Source organism: Pholcus phalangioides, unplaced genomic scaffold, assembly GCF_987345545.1.
Source record: "Pholcus phalangioides strain wild (caught in Gottingen) unplaced genomic scaffold, Ppha-v1.0 ptg000002l_1, whole genome shotgun sequence".
Classification (NCBI taxonomy): domain Eukaryota; kingdom Metazoa; phylum Arthropoda; class Arachnida; order Araneae; family Pholcidae; genus Pholcus; species Pholcus phalangioides.
Genome location: NW_028301595.1, coordinates 7,829,435 through 7,850,919, shown reverse-complemented (window position 1 = coordinate 7,850,919; position 21,485 = coordinate 7,829,435). Strand labels below are relative to the sequence as shown.

At 35.4% G+C, this 21,485-nt stretch overlaps 1 protein-coding gene across 1 annotated transcript in view; it reads right to left on the bottom strand.

Annotated features, from left to right (window-relative positions):
• LOC149089315 (complex I assembly factor ACAD9, mitochondrial-like) overlaps positions 1 to 21,485 on the bottom strand; it is a 52,080-nt gene that overhangs the window by 10,880 nt on the left and 19,715 nt on the right. Inside the window, exons 8-12 of the mRNA XM_089237810.1 lie at positions 11,395 to 11,494; positions 8,507 to 8,577; positions 6,736 to 6,811; positions 5,504 to 5,574; positions 1,884 to 2,003 (exon numbers count right to left, since the gene is read on the bottom strand). Coding sequence (XP_089093936.1) covers positions 1,884 to 2,003; positions 5,504 to 5,574; positions 6,736 to 6,811; positions 8,507 to 8,577; positions 11,395 to 11,494 — 438 coding nt within the window. The remainder of the gene's footprint in view (positions 1 to 1,883; positions 2,004 to 5,503; positions 5,575 to 6,735; positions 6,812 to 8,506; positions 8,578 to 11,394; positions 11,495 to 21,485) is intronic.

Here is a 21,485-nt window from a genome sequence, read left to right as displayed (position 1 = left end):
TCAGAAGAGATCTCCACCCCCTCTTACTCCTACGGATTTATGGACAGCCCTGCGGGGTTCATGGTGTCAATTACCTCCAGCACTACTTCAGACATTAGTCGAGTCCATGCCACTTCTGCGTGCTCACGGGGGTCCTACACGATATTAGGCAGTTTTTTTGGCTATTCAGTGTATATGTGCAGTGCTAATGTATCTATGTTGTCAGAGTGAATTTGTGTCATCTAGTTTTAGTGGTGAGTAGTTTCACCACTGTGATCTAGTGTTGCTGCCATCTATCTGCCATATATTTTGAAATGAAAATTGCAGATGCCCGAATTTTCATGTTATATAAGTCTCGTGTTGAAGGCATGTCTGCTTCCTGCAGAGAGACTTTTTCAAATGGGAGACTGGCTTGTGTGTGTGTTCACACCTTGAAGTTGGAAAACCACAGAAGTATAAATTGTAACTGCCTGTTGTTCTAACACTTGGTATCTGAGCAAAATACCAGTTTTTGTAAATTAGAAATAAATTAATGAAACTACAAAAACTAATTACATGGAATAAAATTTCTAATAATATGAGTTTTTTTGAAAAAAAATACATTTTTCCACATTAATTTTGGACATGTACTATTTGCATTCAAGAAAACAAAAATTTAATACTGTTTATTAGAAAACAAAACATCTGAGTTTATTTAAATCAAAAGCTAGATGAAATAAAAATGCACTGCTGAACAGAGAAAATGCCTCATCATGAAGAAGCTTTTGCAATGCACAGCAGAGTTGGATGAAATATCAAATCAGGGGTCTTGTGGAAAGCAAAATAATCTAGTTAATTTATCACAAAAGAAATGCCAAATTTATAGTATCGCTAATTTGTATTTTGTAAAAGGTCCATTTTTTCAGATCCAGAGTTTTGTGAAAAATCCACTTTGCAGATCCAGAATTTTGTGAATGGTCCAGAAATTGGACCCAAATTTTGGCTGAACAGACCCCTACAAATATTCCATGATGAATTTTGTTTCTGCCTCACAAAATCATTTGGAAACCAGAATTCAGAGTAAGAAAACAATATAATCCCAAGTAGTCACCTGATGTCAATAATATTTTTCGAAAGTCATAACATGTCTCAAAACTGATGTAATAAAAATGGTCATTATGTCCATTTTGAAAACGTCATAAAATTACCATGTGCGAATACTTTTGGATTATAGATGGTGCAATGTGATGAGGTAAAAAAAAATTTAAACTTCAGGGATGTGAATTGAACCTCGATTAAACTAACATGTTATGATAACAATGGTAACCATAAGCTATTATAGCATCAGTCAACGAGTAATGGCAGTATATCATGAACCTATCACCATTATGGTGATTAATGCACAGATTGCGCTATTTTTGTCTTCTTCAATTTTTTACCCTTGAAAAATTAAAAAAAAATAATAATAATTAATAAAGAACAGGAGTGGGAGATTTAAAATTTTAAAATTCAGTTTTGTTTTATTTAAAAATTCATATCAACAGGGGTCAAGTGATTTTTCTGAGGCCCTTCCAGGCCAATTTACTGGCATACTTCAACTATATCTCACTTTTGTGAGGCCTTTGATATCATGCATGCTGCGTGATATCAAAGGACATGATTTGGACCCTAATCGGTTTGATGCAATGATGTGTTCGACAAGGTATTGCGCAAGAAAAGCCACAGCATCTTATGGATGATTATGATATCCAAGTGTCTTATTGTTATACTTATTTGAAAATTTAAACCATTTGTTGAGTGCTTGAGTAATATGGTCTATGTAAAAAGTTTGGTCTATATTTTTGATCATTCTTTCATGACATGGCATCTTTTCTGTCAGCAGCGTAAGTAAAGTGCTTATTCTTTTCTGGTGCTTCAGAACTCACTTTACAAATGAAACTTTCCATGGTGCAGTCTGGATTCTCTGTACAATCCATGATGGCTGCTGTATAGTAAGACACACTCTCCATCGCATATATCGTCCTCGTTATTTTTGTCAGCGTTTCCTGCTCATAAAGAAATACAAAGTAGAGTTAATATCATTATGCAATAATGATTATTATTAAGAAAATAAAAATTAAGCTCTTTGTGATATAAGAATAGAGTTACGAAATATATCGGTAAGATAATTTTTGAATAACCCCTCAGGACAATAATCTCCTGTTGCCAAACCAGGAACCTCAAGATATATATGCTCGTAGCTTCTAGGTTTATCTAGAAGGTCTCCATACAGTGGCGCTGACAACTTGGAAACTGTAAAATAGAATTTTGTGATACTCTTTTTCTTAAAGTTTTGACCGCACCTATAAATAGTGAGGCGATCACGAGGAGAGAGAGAGAGAGTTGTTGGACTTTACGCTCAATAAGAGAACTCTGATCTGGTATATCTCTGCTTGTAAATACATATAAAAATTTCTATTCTGTAAATAAATTTGTAATGTCTCATGCAAAGGGTTTCCATCCTCTGCTTATTTCAAGGACTTGTGAAAAATTATCCGGAACAATTTGGTGTCAGAAGTGGGATAATTCAAGGACTTAAATGGTGAAAACTAGAGGGATGGAGATGGACAGATGCGAGAACAACTGAAGTCTGTGATGGGGCAGATGAAATTAGGCATCGTGGAAGAGATGAACAAATCTGCCGCCACAGTCAACACGTCCATCGCTGCCGTCAGTGAGAATGTTGCCGTCATAAAAGATGATGTCACCAACTCTATCGCTGAAGTCAAGGGAGATGTTACAGCTGTGAATGATAATATTGAGTCAACAAGCTCAGATGTCAATGCAACAATATCTGCAATGAAAGAGGAAATCCCCACATAGATTGCCAGAGTGAAGGAAGACATCACCACATCAATTGCCGGAGCGAAGGGAGACATCACCACATCGATTGCCAGAGTGAAGAGAGACACCGCTGTCATTGAAAGCAGAGTGGACGGAATAGTTGACACCGTAAAAGAACTCAACCAAGAAATAAATTTCGTCACTGTGCAGGTGAATTCTGCAACGATAAGCTCTCAAAAAGGATAGTGGAACTCGAAAAAAAAATTCAGGAACCTACATTTTCCCTGGACGCTCCCTAGTTCTTGTCAGCCATAGCTGCCATTAGCTGGCCAAACATCAAGCCCTCTACATACGACGGGAAGACATCGTGCTCGATCTTTAGGACTCAGTTCGAGATGATCCCTCTGCGAATGGATGGGACTGTGTTCTCAAGACCTTCCACCTAGCCGCCGCTCTCCGAGAAGAAGCTGCCGAAGTGCTTCAGACGCTCGCCACAGAGGATCAATCCAACTATGAAGCTCTGGTGAATGCACTGGAGCTCAGGTTCGGCGAGAATTATCTCAAGGACTTCCATCGGCTGCAACTGAAGACCAGTCAGCAGAAAGTGGGAGAAACATTACAACAGTACAATTTTTTAACCCTTGGGAATGCTTTGACTTGAGAGGTCTGAATTCAAATTTTTCATCAGTGCACAACCAACATTGAGAACAATATATAATTGTTTTCTGCTGCTGTTTAATTATTGGAGGCCTTGATTTTAATGGTACAGGCTAGCAATGCTCTACATCAGAGGTCTCCAAGACATGGTCCTTGAAGCTTTTTGCCATGGCTGTCAACTATTTTTTAAAAATACAGTGATATCTATGCTAACAAAGATGATTTGTTTTGGAATCATGTTTATATATTTATTAGCTGAAATGTTTTTAACCAAAACGTGATTACATATAGATTTCTATGGAAAATCACTTAATTCATTCAAGGTACTGCCCAAATTTTGAAGATAAATTTTTTAAAACACCAAGCAGAGCTATAAAAAAGACAGAAACTGACTTTATTTTACACTTATGTACACAACCAACACCAGCTGAAGTTGACACAACTCAGTCGAGTTCATAGATCTCCCCATCCATTTGTGATATGATCAGCTCATTTCTGTGTCTTATACAAGCAGATGGAAAAGATAAGATCAAAGCTTTGGTCCAGACTGTTCAGTTTGATGCTAAGAGCCTTGCTCTGAATCCTTTTTTTTATGCATTTTGTATTAGCTAAATCTTTCATTTTACAGGAAATCAGAAAAAGAAATGGAGGTACTTCTGGAAAAAGATTCAGAGGTGGACATGAGTTAATTGGGGTTGAGTGACATTAATTCTGATGATTATTGGTGATAAAATTCAGCCCACAATGTAGCTGTTTTATGTTAGCGTGTGCATCCATATCAGTAAAAATGTGTGTTAGCCGAGGCAGAAAAATCACGAAAAAAATGTTCGTTAGTTGAATAATTTATAAGCAAAGTTGTTCATTAGCCGAGGCATTGCTGTAGTTTAAAAAAAGTTTAAAGAAAATTAATGAAATAAGGAATCAATGAAGCCTGTATTTCACCACAATTAATGCTGTACATCTGATGCTTAAAATGGAAAAATAAATTCAGAATCAATAAAAGAAATAGTTAATAAAAAAAAGAACTTCAAATTTGATGGAAGAAGTAATTTCAGAATAAATAATGGTCAGTTTAGTCAATTTGAGTGTATTTATACTTTTTATTGGAACACCTTTCACGGGCTGGATGGAACCTCTAGCAGGCCACATTGGGTCTGCAAATCGGAGGTTATACATCTTTTCACTAAAGAAACTAAATCATAATGAACCCACATTAGCTCAAAAAAATATTAAACATAAAATAAACATTTAATGTTTAATGAAATCAAGCATGTGCCACAATTAATATTGTTCCAAGCAGACAAAGTATATTTTAGGCAAAACTGAAAGTTTTTTTGTATAAAAAACAGTAGTCTGCAAAGTCTAACTATGATGTCAGTCTTTAAAATGCTCACAGTGAGTTTTTTTTCAATGTTTAGTATACAAATTGAAGCATCAAATACACCCACTTTGAGCATTTTATAGCTGAGACATCATAATTACACTTTACAGACTACTATTTTCCTACAAATGAAACTGCTGTTAATTTTGCCTAAAATATGCTGCTTGCAATGATATTCATTATGGTACATGTTACTTGATTTTTGTTTAATTTTTCAGGCATATTTAGCAACCAAATGGATCTACATCACTTCACATGAGAAACTTTGATTACGGCTATGCGATTTTTTGTGGCACCAGTAACTTTCATAAACAAATTAATATCATAGTTAGAGTATCGTCATAATAAGGTTTTCTTAAATGCAAAGCATGCCAGTCTTACTGGTTACTACCGGCTACTTAAATTTGGTGGCTAAAATTTCGATTTTGCTGCAAAATTCACTGTACCATTCTGGAATTGGAAAAAAAAACCTCCTTAAAAACTTTTGTTTCCTTGTGCCATTTTTATGTGTGCAACTCATACTAATCTCAGTGAATTATTTATTAGAGGTAATGCTATATTCACCATTCTTACACTCATGTTGCTTCTCCCGACCCCCAAAAAATTCAAAGAAAATAAATTATAAATAGCCACAAATGCTGAAATAATATAATAAAATTAGGAAGTAAATTCTCACTCACGTACCCTAACCAACTCCAAATCTGAAAGAGCTTTGTCGTGCCTGTCCGTGTTTATTGCATACTCAGTAATGTGATCTATTCAAATAAGGAAAAAACGGTTCACCATCACTGAATTTTGATTCACTGGGAATAAATTGTTGCACATTATATAATTCAATCAATCAAATTGTTGGGGAAAATCTCGCTTATTCAAATATGCAGTAGCCAAAAAAAAAACCAGACAAAACACTAGATACACACTCAGACTGTTAGGCACAACTCACTAGGTAGTAAATTGCCCATGGCGATAGTCTTGAGTTGTGCCAGCACCTTCTATAACAGAAAGCCTCCGCGTGAAGCTCGTGACATCACCGAAGTCATCCATTTCACCTATAATCATTGGATAAACTGCAAAAAAAGGTAAAGATTTTGCATACGTCGGCCTGCTATATCCAATGGATACAGGTGAAATGGACAACTTCAGTGACGTCAAAGCTTTGCACACAGGCTTTCTATTATAGAAGGTGTTGGTTGTGCTCAGTTTGAAAGAAAAGAAAAGTATCCAACAAAAAAAAAACTTAAGAGTTACCATTAATTTAACGTTAACATATACTATGGCTTTGAGTTAAATTGTGAAGCTATCCATATTTCAATAAGACAACCATAAATATTTTCTATGGGCAATGTATTTTATCTTGTATATATATAGTTTTTATGATTGCACTTTTAATTTTATAAATATATGACATCCATATTTGTTATGGGCATCTTTTTTGCAGCCACCTCGTTGAGCATTTTGCCTGTTGCAGCCTTGTATTTTCTCCCACAGTAGCCAGCATGTTGAGAAACTGAGAGAGACCAATTCAAGTCACACACAGATTCTGGATATAATTCTTAAGTATCTGAACACTAGGAATCAATTGAATTGGCTGATTTGAATGTTGTCCTCTACAGTTTCAGATTCTTTGTTTTATCAAACTGCATTAAGCTAGTTTGAATTAATGTAGGGAAATACTATATTCAACTCATAAGAATTCAGCTTATCATGAATCAACTCTTAATGGTTTTTCCCCCCTTTATTCAAACCATTAAACTGATACAAAAAAAATAATTGAATGTCTTATTGTTAATTAAATATAATACATGAGAGTTGAACTACCATAAAATTAATTATTTTAATTTTGAATCATCAATTAATCATTGAAAAATGCTCAACCACGAACAAACAGAAACTTTGCAATAATGCCATAACCATACCAAGTAGTGATTTTAGTGTTCCAATTGTCACAGAACTCATTCCGAACCTGAGGGTCTCCAGCATCTTATTCAGCACCTGGATATTTGACAGAAGATGAGAAATAATCAAGTTATACTAGCATAAACCATAAAAACTTGTGTATAATGTGTGCATGCAAATTTTGCTATTTTAAGAAAAAAGTATCATCCCATAAACCATCAGTGTGGTATGACCTGTGCATACAAACTTCTGGTTGTTACTTTTATGAACAATAATGAAACCTTGAGGGAAAGAACGATTTTTGACAGGTTCTTTGTTTTTTATAGAAAAAACATTGATTCTTTTATTCACATCTATTTGCCTATCATCCAAGGTTAGAAAAATCTATTACCTGACATGCATGAGGCATGTTAAAATTTTGTCCAGCTTGTATTTTTTAAAACTACATGTTCTACTCTAGCATATAAAGCAAGAGTTCTCAAACGTTTTCCACCCATGCCACCACTTTTTCCCCAATCAATGCTTACCCACTTTCCACAGAGCAGTTTAACTAAGAATCTCTTTGAAAAAACCTTTGTCACGAGTGCTGCAGCTGACAAAGGTTTCAGGTGCACCAGAGAAGATGCCACAGCGCACAATTTGAGAACCCAATATGAAGTATTGATTTGGGCATGTAAGTTTTTGGAGATTTTTCTAGCCATGCTAAAAAACAGCAGCAGATAATATGTGGCATTCTGTAATCTAAGAATGTATGTGTTTTAACATACATGGATTATACACACAGAGGGAATTACAGTACTTCGAAATGAATTTCTTAATGAAACATAATTTTGCAGAAACAAAGAGACATCAGAGGCATGATGATGTGCATGGTACAACATCATGCCCCTTGAAAAAAAAAATCAGGTACCATGTACATTTGCCCTTACAATCAAAAAGAGACAAATATACAATCTTAACCTTGGAAGTACTGTACATGAACCAGAATTTGATGGATACTCTATAGAGTATCCATCGAATTCTGGCTTACAGTCACAATACAGACTCTAATATAGTCACACTAGGGTTCTCTATGGTTCTGTAACTCGTCAAATTTGTAATATTGAATTTTGACTAGAATAAAATATCTCTACACTCGCTGCATGCTTAGAACTTTCCCCAATTTACAAGAAGCTGACCATGTCTGAGGACTTTGTTAATTAGGAACAAAGCTTCTGTTCACCCTTTTTGCAGCTTGGAAGACAACTTAATGGATGGTTAGTACTTCTTGATACCATTGCATGGATGCATCATGAATTCTGATATAAATACCTGGCAACCACAGAAGAATTACTTTACGCTTAACATTACACAAAGAACTAAGTTAATATGCTAAGCCCCATGACTGATACAAATTGAATCAAAAATTGATTATCTTGCTTGATATATCATTTAGTTTTTAAGCATTATACCTTGTATAAATGAACTTTCGATTGAGTTTTAGGAATAGTTTGATAAGATCTCACATGTGTTTCAAAAAAAGAATGCATTATGATGATTTTATGATACTATATGATAATACTCAGTTTTTTGCAATAATGATGCTTAACTATCAAGATAAATAACAGATTATATAATAATCATATATGGATTTAATTACAATACACAAATAGCCCTCAGACAAGACATAGCAGTAAATTGCAATCGTCATCACATAAAATTATAGAGAGCAACCAGATCATGATTAGTGATTAGATCAGTATAAATGAAAAATTTCAAATAAAATTCATGTAAATATAGTGTTTTACGTACTTGCAAGCCATTACCCAAACCGATCCTATTCTCTCGTGGTACTGCCACATCATCAAATTGAACAAGGGCTGCTACACGCACACAAAAGAGAAAGAATGAAACATTTGGGGGAAAAAAAGACACGTGTTTACATTTTTTACATACAAAAAATAGTTGTTAAAGCCACCACGTTCAAACACGGGGGGGGGGGGGGGGGGAGCCTCACAAAATTCTTGATGAAAGTTTGAAAATTTACGAATATTACTTAGTTTATGGGGAGTTCAATGTTTTTGTTTCAGGACAAATTTTTTACTCGAAACCACATTGTGATCAACTACAACATCAATACAGCAGCATTTCAATTACGTGGGAACACTCAGTTAACCGACGTCCATTTTCCTAAACAATAACTTTTTTCTAAGTGATGAGAAAATTATCACTAGAGCCTGCAATTGTTTTATCATGCTTATCCCTAAAGTATTAACTTTACATCTCAGAGACGTAGAGGTATAGGTAGTTAACGTACAGTTTTATCCGTTTTTTTCAAGGGCTATTGGGATAATAGCCCTTGAAAAGGCATTCTAAAGATAACGAAAGCAAAGAGAGTTCGCAAATACAAGTGACCAGAGGATTTTGCAAGGTTGGAACAGCAGGAACAATGTGACTCATCATAAATTATTCTGCTTAAAAACTTTGTGATACCGCTGCAAAGCAAAAGATGACCTGATCATCTGTTATCATTGATCAGTTTCGTTGCACCACAGTCATTTTCATCACATGAGGGCTAATCAGACCAGGATCTACAATTTATTGCAGATTCCGAACGACAGGCTTGTTTTTATTTTACACTCATCGAGGGATTGGTGAGCTAACCCCTTGATGGGGGACTCCCTGTGGTAGTAATTTTTTCTTGCGATCATGTTGCCATTTTTTGTTGTGCCCTTGTCAGGAAAATTTTCTGACAAGGACAAACCGAGCGAGTATCAAACTTGTGACACCTCTAAACATCCTTTGGCACTTTAGGCGAGCATCTTATCGACCTGGGCTACCGCGCCCTAGTCTGTTATCACACATATTCAATTACAACTAGGCTCTCCTCACCCTGAGATACTGATGTTGCCTAGATACCAGAAGACTCTGTATCCAAGTAACCAAACCCAGGTATTTCCATGGTGCCACTCACAAATGAAGTAAATTGGAGTAATGGTGACTAGAATAATTTCACAACTGGCTGACTTTGCATGGTAGTCTCCTTGGTATTCCAGTATCGTGATTCAGAAATATTTCCTTATTATGTATAAGGGGCCGTTCAAGTATTACGTAAGCAAATTTACATAAATTACATAAGCTCTGCCCCTCTGAATCCTAACGTATATTGGTGGGATCAGAGACGTAACGGGGGAGGGGGCATAGGAGGGCTCGTGTCCCCCTACCACGATCAAAATGTTATTATTTTAATGCAAAAAAAAATTTTTTTTTTAATTGAAATTTCGGAAGAAAATAACTTTATATGTTATTATAATCAATTTCTGTTAATTTCAATGTTATTTGAAGGCTATGTGAACGCAAAATTTATCTTTAATAAATTCATTTTGCGACCCACCTTCTAAGCCATACAATGATAAATCGCATAAAGGCCCTTGGCACGCCTACCAAATATGGCCCCGGGGGGTTATCTGATGCGGCCTGCCCTCCTCAAACCTAATTTTGTAAAAAAAATGAACTAAGCGGCACATCTACAGATTGCTTAAGTGTCCCGTGGTACAATTCCAGAACATTTAAGAGGCCCGTGGCACATTTTCACACGTGAACAATGATCACATCAACACTTAAATGACCCGGGACACAGTTCCAGAGCACTTAAGCGATCCGTGACACATTTAGAGATCCCTTGAGTGACATGTGACGTAGTTTTAGAGCACTTAAGTGGCCCCCAGTGTGGTTCTACATCACTCATGTTACCAGCGGCACATTCTCAGATTATTTAAGTGATCCACGGCATATAATTATGGATCACTTGAGTGATGCGTGGCACAGTTCCAGATCACTTAAGCGACCGGACACATTTCCAGATCACTTGAATCAGCGAAAAATTTAGAGATCACTAAAGTGGCTCTGTAGGACACTTATGAATAGCGGGGATGCCACTTCAAGTGCCGCAAACTATCGAAAGGTTTTTCTCGTTTTTGGCGCACCGAGTAAGATGCTGTTAAAAATATTTCATATTTTCATAAAGGGTGGTTGATGACGTAAGCAAAATCCAAACCCCCCTCCCCCATTGTCATCAAAAGTCAGCAAATCGGAAACCCCCCATCGATGATGACGTAATACTTGAACGGCCCCTAATGTGCTTTTCCCATATAGACAGCACACCCCCATTTGAATAAACAACTATTCATTTTTAGTTAGTTCATTGTTCTTGTGTCTTTATATATGCTAGTAAATGGTTAAGTTGGTAATATACAACACACACATGCCTAATCTACTCACTACATAGTGTTTGCAAACATCCTAGTTATCATGGAAGATAAGAAACTAAACACACTGTATCATTTGTCCTCAGTCTCTTGGGTTTTGAAATATGTTTAGTAGCGCTGTGTGAAGGAAAAATGACACTTTGCGTCGTTCAGTCAACCAGTTTGCTGATCTCTAGTCTAGTTGACATCGATTTGAGCATCCCTGTGTAAGGAAAGGCCTTGGAGAAATTTTAAATTTTTCTCAATTTGATTATCTGGAGATTTTAATGTAACAATGTAGATTTGTTCTAATAATGTCAGATAATTCTTCAATTTGAGGTCAAAAGAGTTAAGCAATATTTAAAAAAAAAGCAATTTCCTAAAAACTCAAACGCAGTTGAAATGAATGACTCAGAGCTTCTTTACTATGAAATTTATAAAAGTTTTTTGTACCTCCACTGCCTTTTAGTCCAATTTTATCAGTGAGAGGGGAAACAGTGATTCCTTTTGAATTCCTGTCCACGAGGAACATAACAGTTCTCTCTTGCATGTCCTATGCAAAGAAGGAAAAAATAATATGCTTGAATACATAATATTCTGGACATATAGGTAAGATAGAATACAACATTCTATATACTGTATATATATATAGGTTTTCGAGAAAAAACAAACAGCAATTCATAAAGGACAAATGTCTAATGTGTAATTTTATTAAAAGATACACAAGATATATATATATATATATATATACACATTTCCAATTATTTCACAAAAATGATTATTTTGCAATCAATGTTATTTTCCCATGTGGATGAATATTTTTCAAGAATGTAGAATGATTACAACATACAGTAAAACCTTTCTTTTGCAATCACCAGCAGGACAAAAAAATTTGTTCATAAAAAAGAGAGGTGGCTGTTAATCGGATTTGAAATGCATGCTTACAAGGGGATATTATCATTTGGCCATAAAAGAGGTGGGACCGTATCTGAGGGGGTGTTTGTTAAGAAGGGCTTTACTGTAATATAAACAAGCCAGAATGTCAACATGTAAATGTGCAATGATCATCTGTTTCGAAGATGAAAACAAACATTCATATTACATCTATATTACATAGAAGAAGGAAAAACCCTACAACTTCAAAATTAAAATTTTTTTTATGGCTCCAATAAATGAAAAACAAGATGTAGTTGAATAACGAATAAAGACAAGAAATTAAATAACAGAATTTTCAAGTTAATTAAAAAACTAGATTTTCCCCAGGTTATTTCAGAGTTGATCTTAGCACATGGCTTATTAGATAGACAACTGCATATTTTTTAGGACACAAACTGTAAGAGCCTGTATTCTTCTATTGACTAACATTAGAAGGACCACACAGTGATTTTGACCATTTTCAACCTTCTTCCTTGATTTTCACTATGAACCAGATTGCTTATATTGCTGAAATTGCAGGATTTATCCTACAATTACTGAAAAATTATACTGCCTACCTATCATCAATTTGAAGAAACAACAATGGGCCAAGATATTTTCAGTTATGCCTAGAAGCACCATGACCAGTGAATTTGACCAGTAAGGTTATTGACATTGCATGCACAGCAAATATTTTGTCAAATCGTGACATAAAATTTCCTCTAATACAGGTATTCTCACTCCATATAATTGAAAGCATCCTTACTAGCAGATTAGTGGTGAAATGAAAATACTAGTATGGCCAAAAATGTAGTAATGCGAATCATTGAATCTTATTTGAAAGCAAGTAGAAATGTCACTACTTCATGAGTTTTTACTTGCTGAAAAATTGAAACAAAATAACACCACTCAAAGAAGACTAGAACTAGCATAACAGTCCAAATGGTATGAACTTTATTATAAAGTATGGTGTTGATCAGATGGCTCGAGAGTAAAGTGCGCTTTTTCTACAACATTCTATTTAGTATCAATAAATACTTAGTCAATTTGTAAAAAAATATAATTTTTCTTAATAATATTATAAGAATTTCATTTTTGTTGAAATTAGCTAGAAAGCTCAATGAACCTTATTTGTTCAGAAATCAGAATTTTGCAAATAACAACAACAACAATTGCCACGGTATCAAGAAAAAGACAATGATTTCAGATTTCTCTATGAAATAATTTAACAAGCAGTTCGTTTCAATCAGTAAGAAATCTGCAAGCGAAAAATGCATTTGTAATGTAATATAGGAAGGAGGTTTTTTGGAATTTAAAATAAAATTTAATGTAATTGCATTAGAAAAAAATCTCATATAATTCATATTTCATTGCTTAGGGGTCATTCAAGTATTCAAGTATTATATCAGCATCGATTGAGGGTTCCGATTTGCTGACTTTTGATGACAAGGGGGAGAGGGGGGTGTTTGAATGATGTTTACGGCATCAACCACCCTTTTATGAAAGTATGAAATATTCTTGATGGCATCTTACTCTGTGCGACAAAAACAAGAAACATCTTTTGCTAGTTTGTGGGCACCTGAACTAACATTCTCCCTAATGATAAACCCCTTACAGAGCCACTTCAGCTATCTCTAAATGTTTCACGCATCCTTCAAGTTTTCAGGAAATGTGTCCAGGCTGCTTAAGTGCTCTGGAAATGTGTCCGAACCGCTTAAGTGCTCAGGAGCTGTTCAACGAATCAGTAAAGTGATCTGTAATTGTGCCACAGACCACTTAAGTAATTTGGGAATGTTCCGCAGGTAACTTGAGTGATGTACAACTGCACTGGGGGGGGGGGGCACTTAAGTGCTCTAAAATTGAGCCACATGTCATTCAAGGGATCTCTAAATGTGCCATGAATCGTTTAAGTGTTCTGTGTCAAGGGTTACTTAAGTGATCTTTGAATGTACCACAGGCTCCTTAAATGCTCTGGAATTGTGCCACAGGTCATTTACGTGATCTGTAAATGGGCTGCTTTGTTCATTTTTACAAAATTAGGTTTGAGGGGGCAAGTCACATCAGATAATCTTCAGGGCCACATTTGGTCCGCGGGCCAAGGGTATGCCATTCGCAATGAATTTCTTAAAGAGAAATTTTGAGTTCTTACCCTTCAAATAGCATTGAAATTAACAGAAATTGATTAAAATAACATATAAGCTTGTATCAAGGTATTTTCTTTTGAAAGTATAATTTAAAAAAAAATTTAACATTAAAAACTATATTTTTTTCATTTGGGGGGAGAGGTGCACGAGCCCCTATGTCCCCTCCCGCGTGCATTTCTGATCCCATCAATATGCATTAGGAGGTAGAGGGCAGTACTGACAAAATTTTGTTGACTGGGAGTCAAAAATGGCTAAAAATTTACTGACATAATACTTGAATGGCCCCTTATTTATACTTATATGTAAATTTAAATATGATAAAATTTATGAAAATTTAGAGTGTGGTGAATTTGACTGGCATAGGGGAAGGAGGGTCCTTTTAGGTATAACAAAACAGGAATTGTTCTAGTGTTAAGGGAAATTATTTCAGAACTCAAAATTTTTTGGATACTATATATAGACTCTTACTTAACCATACATGCGCCTAATATAAATTTCTCTGCAGAATTTATAACAAATCAATGCATGTCAAAATGTGGGTTCTAAGTGTGTGTGTAGGTCCCTAAGGTATTTATGTTAATAATGCCGGAGTTATGCTTGTTTAATGTTCTTCTGATGTTACTGTCTTTGAAGTGAAGATGGTGAATCGTTAAATTTCCATGTTATGTAAATACAGTACACAAGAGCTTAATGTGATCACATCTGGACTTGGGGTTTGATAACAATAATCGATTTCTAATTATACCCGAAAAAATTCCAATTGTAAGTACTATGACAATGTGTACTGTTTGGTTGAATGGGATATATGGAGATGTGATAACTCTGTTAACATAACAGGTTTCAAACTGTGAAATCATCAATTTTTCTGAAACTATTCTGAAACCGGATTTTTATTCCCCCAAGCTAAAATCCTTTTTCTTTATTCAGAAACTGTAAGAAGTTAGAACGGAACTGTCTAATGTTTATCATGAATCAGAAGGATGGGGCTTACCTTCCTTGGATAACATAATCATAGCACAAAAAGAAAGCCTATTTTTTTTTTAAATTTTAAATCAATTTTTTCCCTCATAGTCAGGGTTGTTTAGTTTAAACCTTGGTTTTAACCAAGTGGTTTTTTTCAAAAAGTCAAATAAAAGTGGCCTAAATATCATTTTTTCTTTGAAAAATATCATAGTGGTTCATTATTGGCCAAATTTTTTCATTTTTATCACATTTTATATTCTTTCGGTATATTTTGATGGTTTAAATGGACAGATAGATCTTTAAATGGCATAAGATGGTGTAAGTGGTTTTCTTTTAAAAATTCTCATAAAAGTGGCCTGAATACATATTTTTTTTCACACATATGAAGTATCTTAGTTATTTAAAGTTATATACATAAGCCAAAATTTCTCATTCTTACCACATTTTCTAACCTTTGCTACATTCTGATGCTCTATATCTTTACCAAATTCATGAATAAGGATTGTATCATACATCTAAATGTAGTGGTATAGTATCTCACAAGGTTTCTTTTTTCCTTATGCTAGGGGCAGGTGGTCCTATAATCCAATAAAGACACCAGTTGTCCCTAAAGGACAAAGACTAGTGTACTAGTAGTTACATTACCTTCACAGACATTTTCATTTTCTTTCCCATAAGAAGTAGCACATCTCCTACTGTATATCTCTGTCTTAATATTCAATAGTTGTAATTTTTATACTTCCACTGTTAGGCCCAGTTAATCAGGATTCTACTGTATCAGGGGTGCAAGCGCCCCTCATCTATTTCGGAGCAGCAAATTTCATTTTTGGAGCAGAAATTTCGAAAATGGAGCAGAACTAAAAACTAACTATATCTGCAATATAAGGAGTAATTTTTCTGTGAAATGCCAAAGGTTTTGCCAAAAATGGTTGAAACAAATAATTCTAAATAAATTTCCTTCACAAATTAAAATCCATTTAAATTTTTTCTGAATTATCGTATCTGTCACTACTAAAACATGCATTACTGAAATGACGAATAAAAATTATCAGACTCTTTTCAAATTAAGCAACATGCATACTAAAAACCTTGGCAACAAGAATTTCTGCTGCTTGAACACCAAAATCTTATTCATCCTGATATAGCAAAAAAAGTGCGTGCAGAGTATAATAAGGGTTTTCGTAAAAAAAAAATTAGCTTCTCACAAAATTTAAAGAAATTATTAAATTTAAAAGCAAAATGCAAAAAACGAGAAAAATATGAATACCTTATTTACTTAAACAATTTCTCAACCTAATAGCATGTTAATAGATTACGAATCACGAGTAGCTTTCAGAAGTTCAGCATCTCAATGGCAATTTTTTTTCAAATATTTCATGCCCTTGAACATAAGATTTTATATGTCTTATTCCATTAAAGCATTAGATGGACAAATTTTTCAATGTTCGAACAGACTTTTATTTATTTGTTAACAATGAACTCTCTTTCACTGTCTCCGTTACCATGTGCTAAAGATAAAAAAGCTTTCACCAAAACTGGCAAAATTTTGAACTTTGGGCTGCTTTCAAGGTTATAAAGTTTGAATATGTCTGCCCAATATCTATCTATTCCCTGAACTGATTTCACTTCTTGTAATTATTTGCATTGTAGTGCAACCCATTCATCACACACAATTAATAGTTCTGTTGGTGATACAATGTTGAGCAACATCCCAGCAATACGCAAGGGAGTAATGTACCATCCCAGCAATGCACGAGAGGGAGTGCAAACGTTTCATTCTCTCCAACAACACGTTTGGGAAAGGTAGGACATTAATATAAAAAAGGTATCTCACAGAAGTTATGTAAAATGAGCACATGCTCCTAGTACAAACTCCTTCCATTGACTATTGTTAAGAGCATGCCCCCTCCCCCACCAATGCATTGGCAGACCGTGCGGCCATATTGGGCGCCGCTCTAGGAGGGGTGCCGAATGGAATTGAGAGGGTGAGAAAAGCTTTGTTGACCAAAAAAAAAAAAGCCGTCAGTAGCGCCAAAAACAGATTCCGCATGAATAGAAATTGTTTTCCTCGAGCCTCCCCTGTTTTCACCAAATCCGGATTTCCGCAATGTGAAATTGCCACGATCGGCAACTGCCGACGATAATCACACGACCGCATAGTGACTAGATGACAAAACTATGAATATTTTAGCTGGAGTTTTAACAGATCCCATTTTTTTCCAATGATCTTCGAAAAGTGTCGGTAAATTAACGAGTAAACCAATCCTCTTTTCGATGTATGCGGTCTTAGAACGCAGGTTGGCGGCCGCGAAATTACCGTAATTTTCAGTATATAACCCGCAGGAGAAAAAACGGTCTCCGAAATCGGAAAATTCGGCATATTCATTCAGGGACTTTGATAGCCCGCCGGTTAACCAATAACAGTATAGGACTTTATACTTCAAGGTAGCAGAACTACTTTCCAAGGTCACGACATAACGCGATTGTGGTAGATAGTGGGAAGTGAAAAAAAAATTAAAGTTTCTCCCTCCGTATTTTTTTTTTCCGTGTCTCGGAAAGAACGCGTCCCGTGAACAAAATTTTCATGCTTCTTTTTCCTAAATTATCGGTATTTGACGCACTACAGTGCATTAGCGGTACCTCCGCGAACCAGAAACAAGAATTGGCGCAAATGCGCAGGGATTTGGCGTCTTGGCGCACCATGTAGCAAGAGAACCGTTTCGGCGCAGTTTGGCGCAATTGGCGCAGCTCTTGCACCCCTGCTGTATAGTAGTAATTACATACACTGGTAATACATAAGAAATTAAGAGAATTTGCAGTCTTGGTCGATTATCTCTAGAACTACTGTACCGATTTTAATGAAATTTGATATGTACATACATTGATATAATACAAAACAAATAACCATTCAATAATTGTAATACACACGCATGATCGTGCGTAACACTCGTTGGAGTCGGAAGGTATGAAACAGCGGTTGCAGAATAAACAAAAAAATGGGTTAATAGATGGGTTAATAGGGGGTATGGTCCCCTCTTACAAATATACAGGTCTTGCAGCGTGATTTCATACTTGAAATAGGGCAGTTCATCATTTCCTGTAGCAATTAGTCCTACTCGTTCAGCAAAGCTGTTTTCATTCCCTGGATGGTTCCCGGAGGGGGGTTGCGAGTTGCAATTGCCCTCCCCAGAGCGTCCCAGACATGCTCTATAGGGATCTGGAGATCTGGCGGGCCAATCCATCCAGCGAATATCCTCACTCTCTAGAAAATCGTCGAGCAGAAGAGCTCTATGTGGCCTCGCGTTATTGTCCATTAAAATGAACTCAGGGCCAACTGCACCCGTGAAAAGGCGAACATAGGGCTCCAAGACCCCATCCCTATACCTCACACTAGTCACTGTGCCTCTTTCAAAGACATGGAGAGGTGTGCGGCCATCCAACATGATGATTGCCCAGACCATTAAACCTCCTCCGCCATAATGGTAGATTTTGCGGACAGTTGAGAAGCTGTAGTACTCCTGTTACGCCTTGCTATAATCGACAAATGCCGATCTTCTCTGGCCGTCGTGGCTCTTGGACGACCTTGCCCAGGATTTCTCTCGATGGATCCGGTATCCTTTAACTGTTTCCATAAGTTACACACGACGCTAGGCGTTAAATTGAACTCTCTACAAATCTGGACATGAGATTGGCCTGCTTCTAGCCTCCCCACAATTCGCCACCTCATTCTATCATCTAAACATTGGTGGTTACTCATTTTTATTGTTACAATTTGAAATTAACCGATTGCTGCAAAATAACACCAAGAAATTCGCAGAGGTGTGCTAGCAAATGAAATGCGTCTTAACTTACGTGCGCTTATAAAGCCTGTTTCTCTACTGGCTCCACCTACACACACACGTGTACACTTACGTATTTGACGTACAAGATTTGCATTTTTGTCTAGAAGCAGTGGTTTTACATTCAGTTCAGTTCTTTCCATGAAATTCGATAAAATATGCAAATTCTCTTAATTTATTTCACCAGTGTAGTTACAGATTTATGAAAAATAGTCAGCTATATACAGGGTGATTATAATTAAAGTTTTGATTCAAAACTATACAATAAGTACTGGTCAGAATGACTTGGAAATTTGAATGGATACTCCTAAAGCAATGGAATTTTCTTTGGCGAAAGAAAAAAGTGCAAGTAGTGCAAAATGTGCAAGTAGATGATGCTGTACTTGGCCAGCAGTCTAATCTATTGTGTGCAGCCACATCATTTCGGCACTTCCACAGCATCAGTGTGTGGATAGAACAACTTCTATCAAGATGCACATTGCAATACCAGCAAAGCAGCTGCTGAAGACCCATTTTGACAATAACAGGATTACACCTTCACCCTTGCAACTTCTGGCTGTGGGGGGGGGGGGGTACTTCAAAATGTTATGAACAGTGGTTGGATTGCAAAATTTGGTGAACTGCAAGCTTCAGCGCATCCTCTGTATGTTAGAAGTTCCTCAGGAATATTAACATGGGGGCACATTTGGTTTAATAAAAGTGAAATTGCAAGTGCATCCACATCATGACCATGGCATACTCTGATCTGTTGTTAAACAAGAAATTTTGTGCTTTCACCTCATAGCCAAAACACGGTGGACAACATATTTAACATTTCTTGAGTAAATTGTAGTTATTTGTTCAATTACTTCACTTTTTGTGATGTTTCCATGAATTATGAAATCGTGTAATGCTATAATTAAGTTATCATTTTACCATGACTGGCTATTGTTTCCATTCTGCAAGCAAATTTCCCATGTGCTGGATGATGTCATTAATTTTACATTTTAAAGTCTTCTTCCTCCCCCCCCCCCTTTACTTAATAAAATTATATATATATATATATATATATATATATCGCTTCATTAAATACATTATATTCACCTAATTTTTATTATAGTTTTTGCAAAATAGCTTCCTAATTAAGCATATTGAAAGTAACTGGAGAAAACATCTTTATATTATATGATTAATAATAAATAACATTAAAATAATTTTCAAACACGAAGTAATCCATTGAGTTGAGCAAAAAATAATTGAAGTACAAAAGTTGGTTTTTGTTAAAATATAAGAAATATTTATTGATTACTTAAATATGGGAATAGTGTTAATTATGTTAATAAACATTTTATTTTAATTAATTATTCGAAGTTTGAATGATTTTTCGGAAATTTTGTTGTTTTTAATGTTGATACTATTTAAAACAAAAAAACACAGTTTTTTGGTTTTTTTCCAAAAAAAGAAGTTTTTTTTACCAACCCTGCTCATAGCACTATTTCAGTAATCCTGTAAGATTGACTCGAGTCAAAACAAACTGAAAGAAATCGCTTACAAAAACAATTTTTGGCCAAAACAGGCACTAGCAACCACAGATAATTATTTTCTGTCTCTCCTCACAATATACAGGGTGTCCTGTAAGTGCAAGTACTACCTTTATCTCATCAACCATCCATCATAGAGGTATGAATCCAGTTTAGAAAATGCTCAACAGGCATACAAAAATTACCCTGTAGTAGTTTTGAAAGTGGAAATACAGTTTCACAAAATACAAAAAATCTAAATTTTTATATGGTCTCTGTGTGCTCAAGAACCCAATCACAAATTTGTTGTCCTGTCTCTTCTGATGCCATCAAAAAATAATTCTAAGTTTCTAAGTGCAGTATTCACAGAGATATTCGAAAAATTAAGGAAATTTCAATATCTTTGTGAATATGGAATCTCACTCAGAAACATGGAATTTTTTTGTTGCCTGTTGAGCATTTTATAAACTGGAATCATATCTCTATGATGGACAATTGAGAAGATAAAGGCTGTACTAGCACTTACAGGACACCCTGTATATTATACATTCTCTTTTTGAGTCTTCCGCAGTCCAGTCTGTCAACTGTCTTCGACAATGCACATCTCAAATTATGAAGATATGTAAGTTTTTTAAGAATGATGCTTCTTTCAAGACCACTTCCAAAACCACAATGCAAAATGTGTAAATTAAAAGGTCTGATGTAAATAAGTCAAGGTGGACCAGATGGTTTTACTGTGTTGTCCATCCTTTTTTTTTAAAGGGATTTGTTTAAATTTTAGTGTTCAATGCCAGTGTAGTTGTTTTTGATAAATGGAGTACATACATTTCTAGCTCTTTGCTGAGTATTGTATATATTGTTTATGCCTCTGCATGCCCTAAAAATACAGAAGACAATGGAATGCTAGTGGGTAGCATCAGAATCACTAAACCTAAAATAGATGCCTATGTACCCAACTGCTTTGTAATGAAAACTGTTGTTTCACCTATACACAAAATGTGATCATCATTTTGAAGGATGAATGTTAGTTACTGTCCAAGACTATGATGTAGTAAATACCTGATTATTTTTTCAAGTTTTTAATGACTATTCTACTTGTTGAACCCTAAAAACAAGCAAAAGAAAAATTAATAGACCAAATGATCCCCATACTACCCCTAAAATAATTTTAAAAATGATTCTAA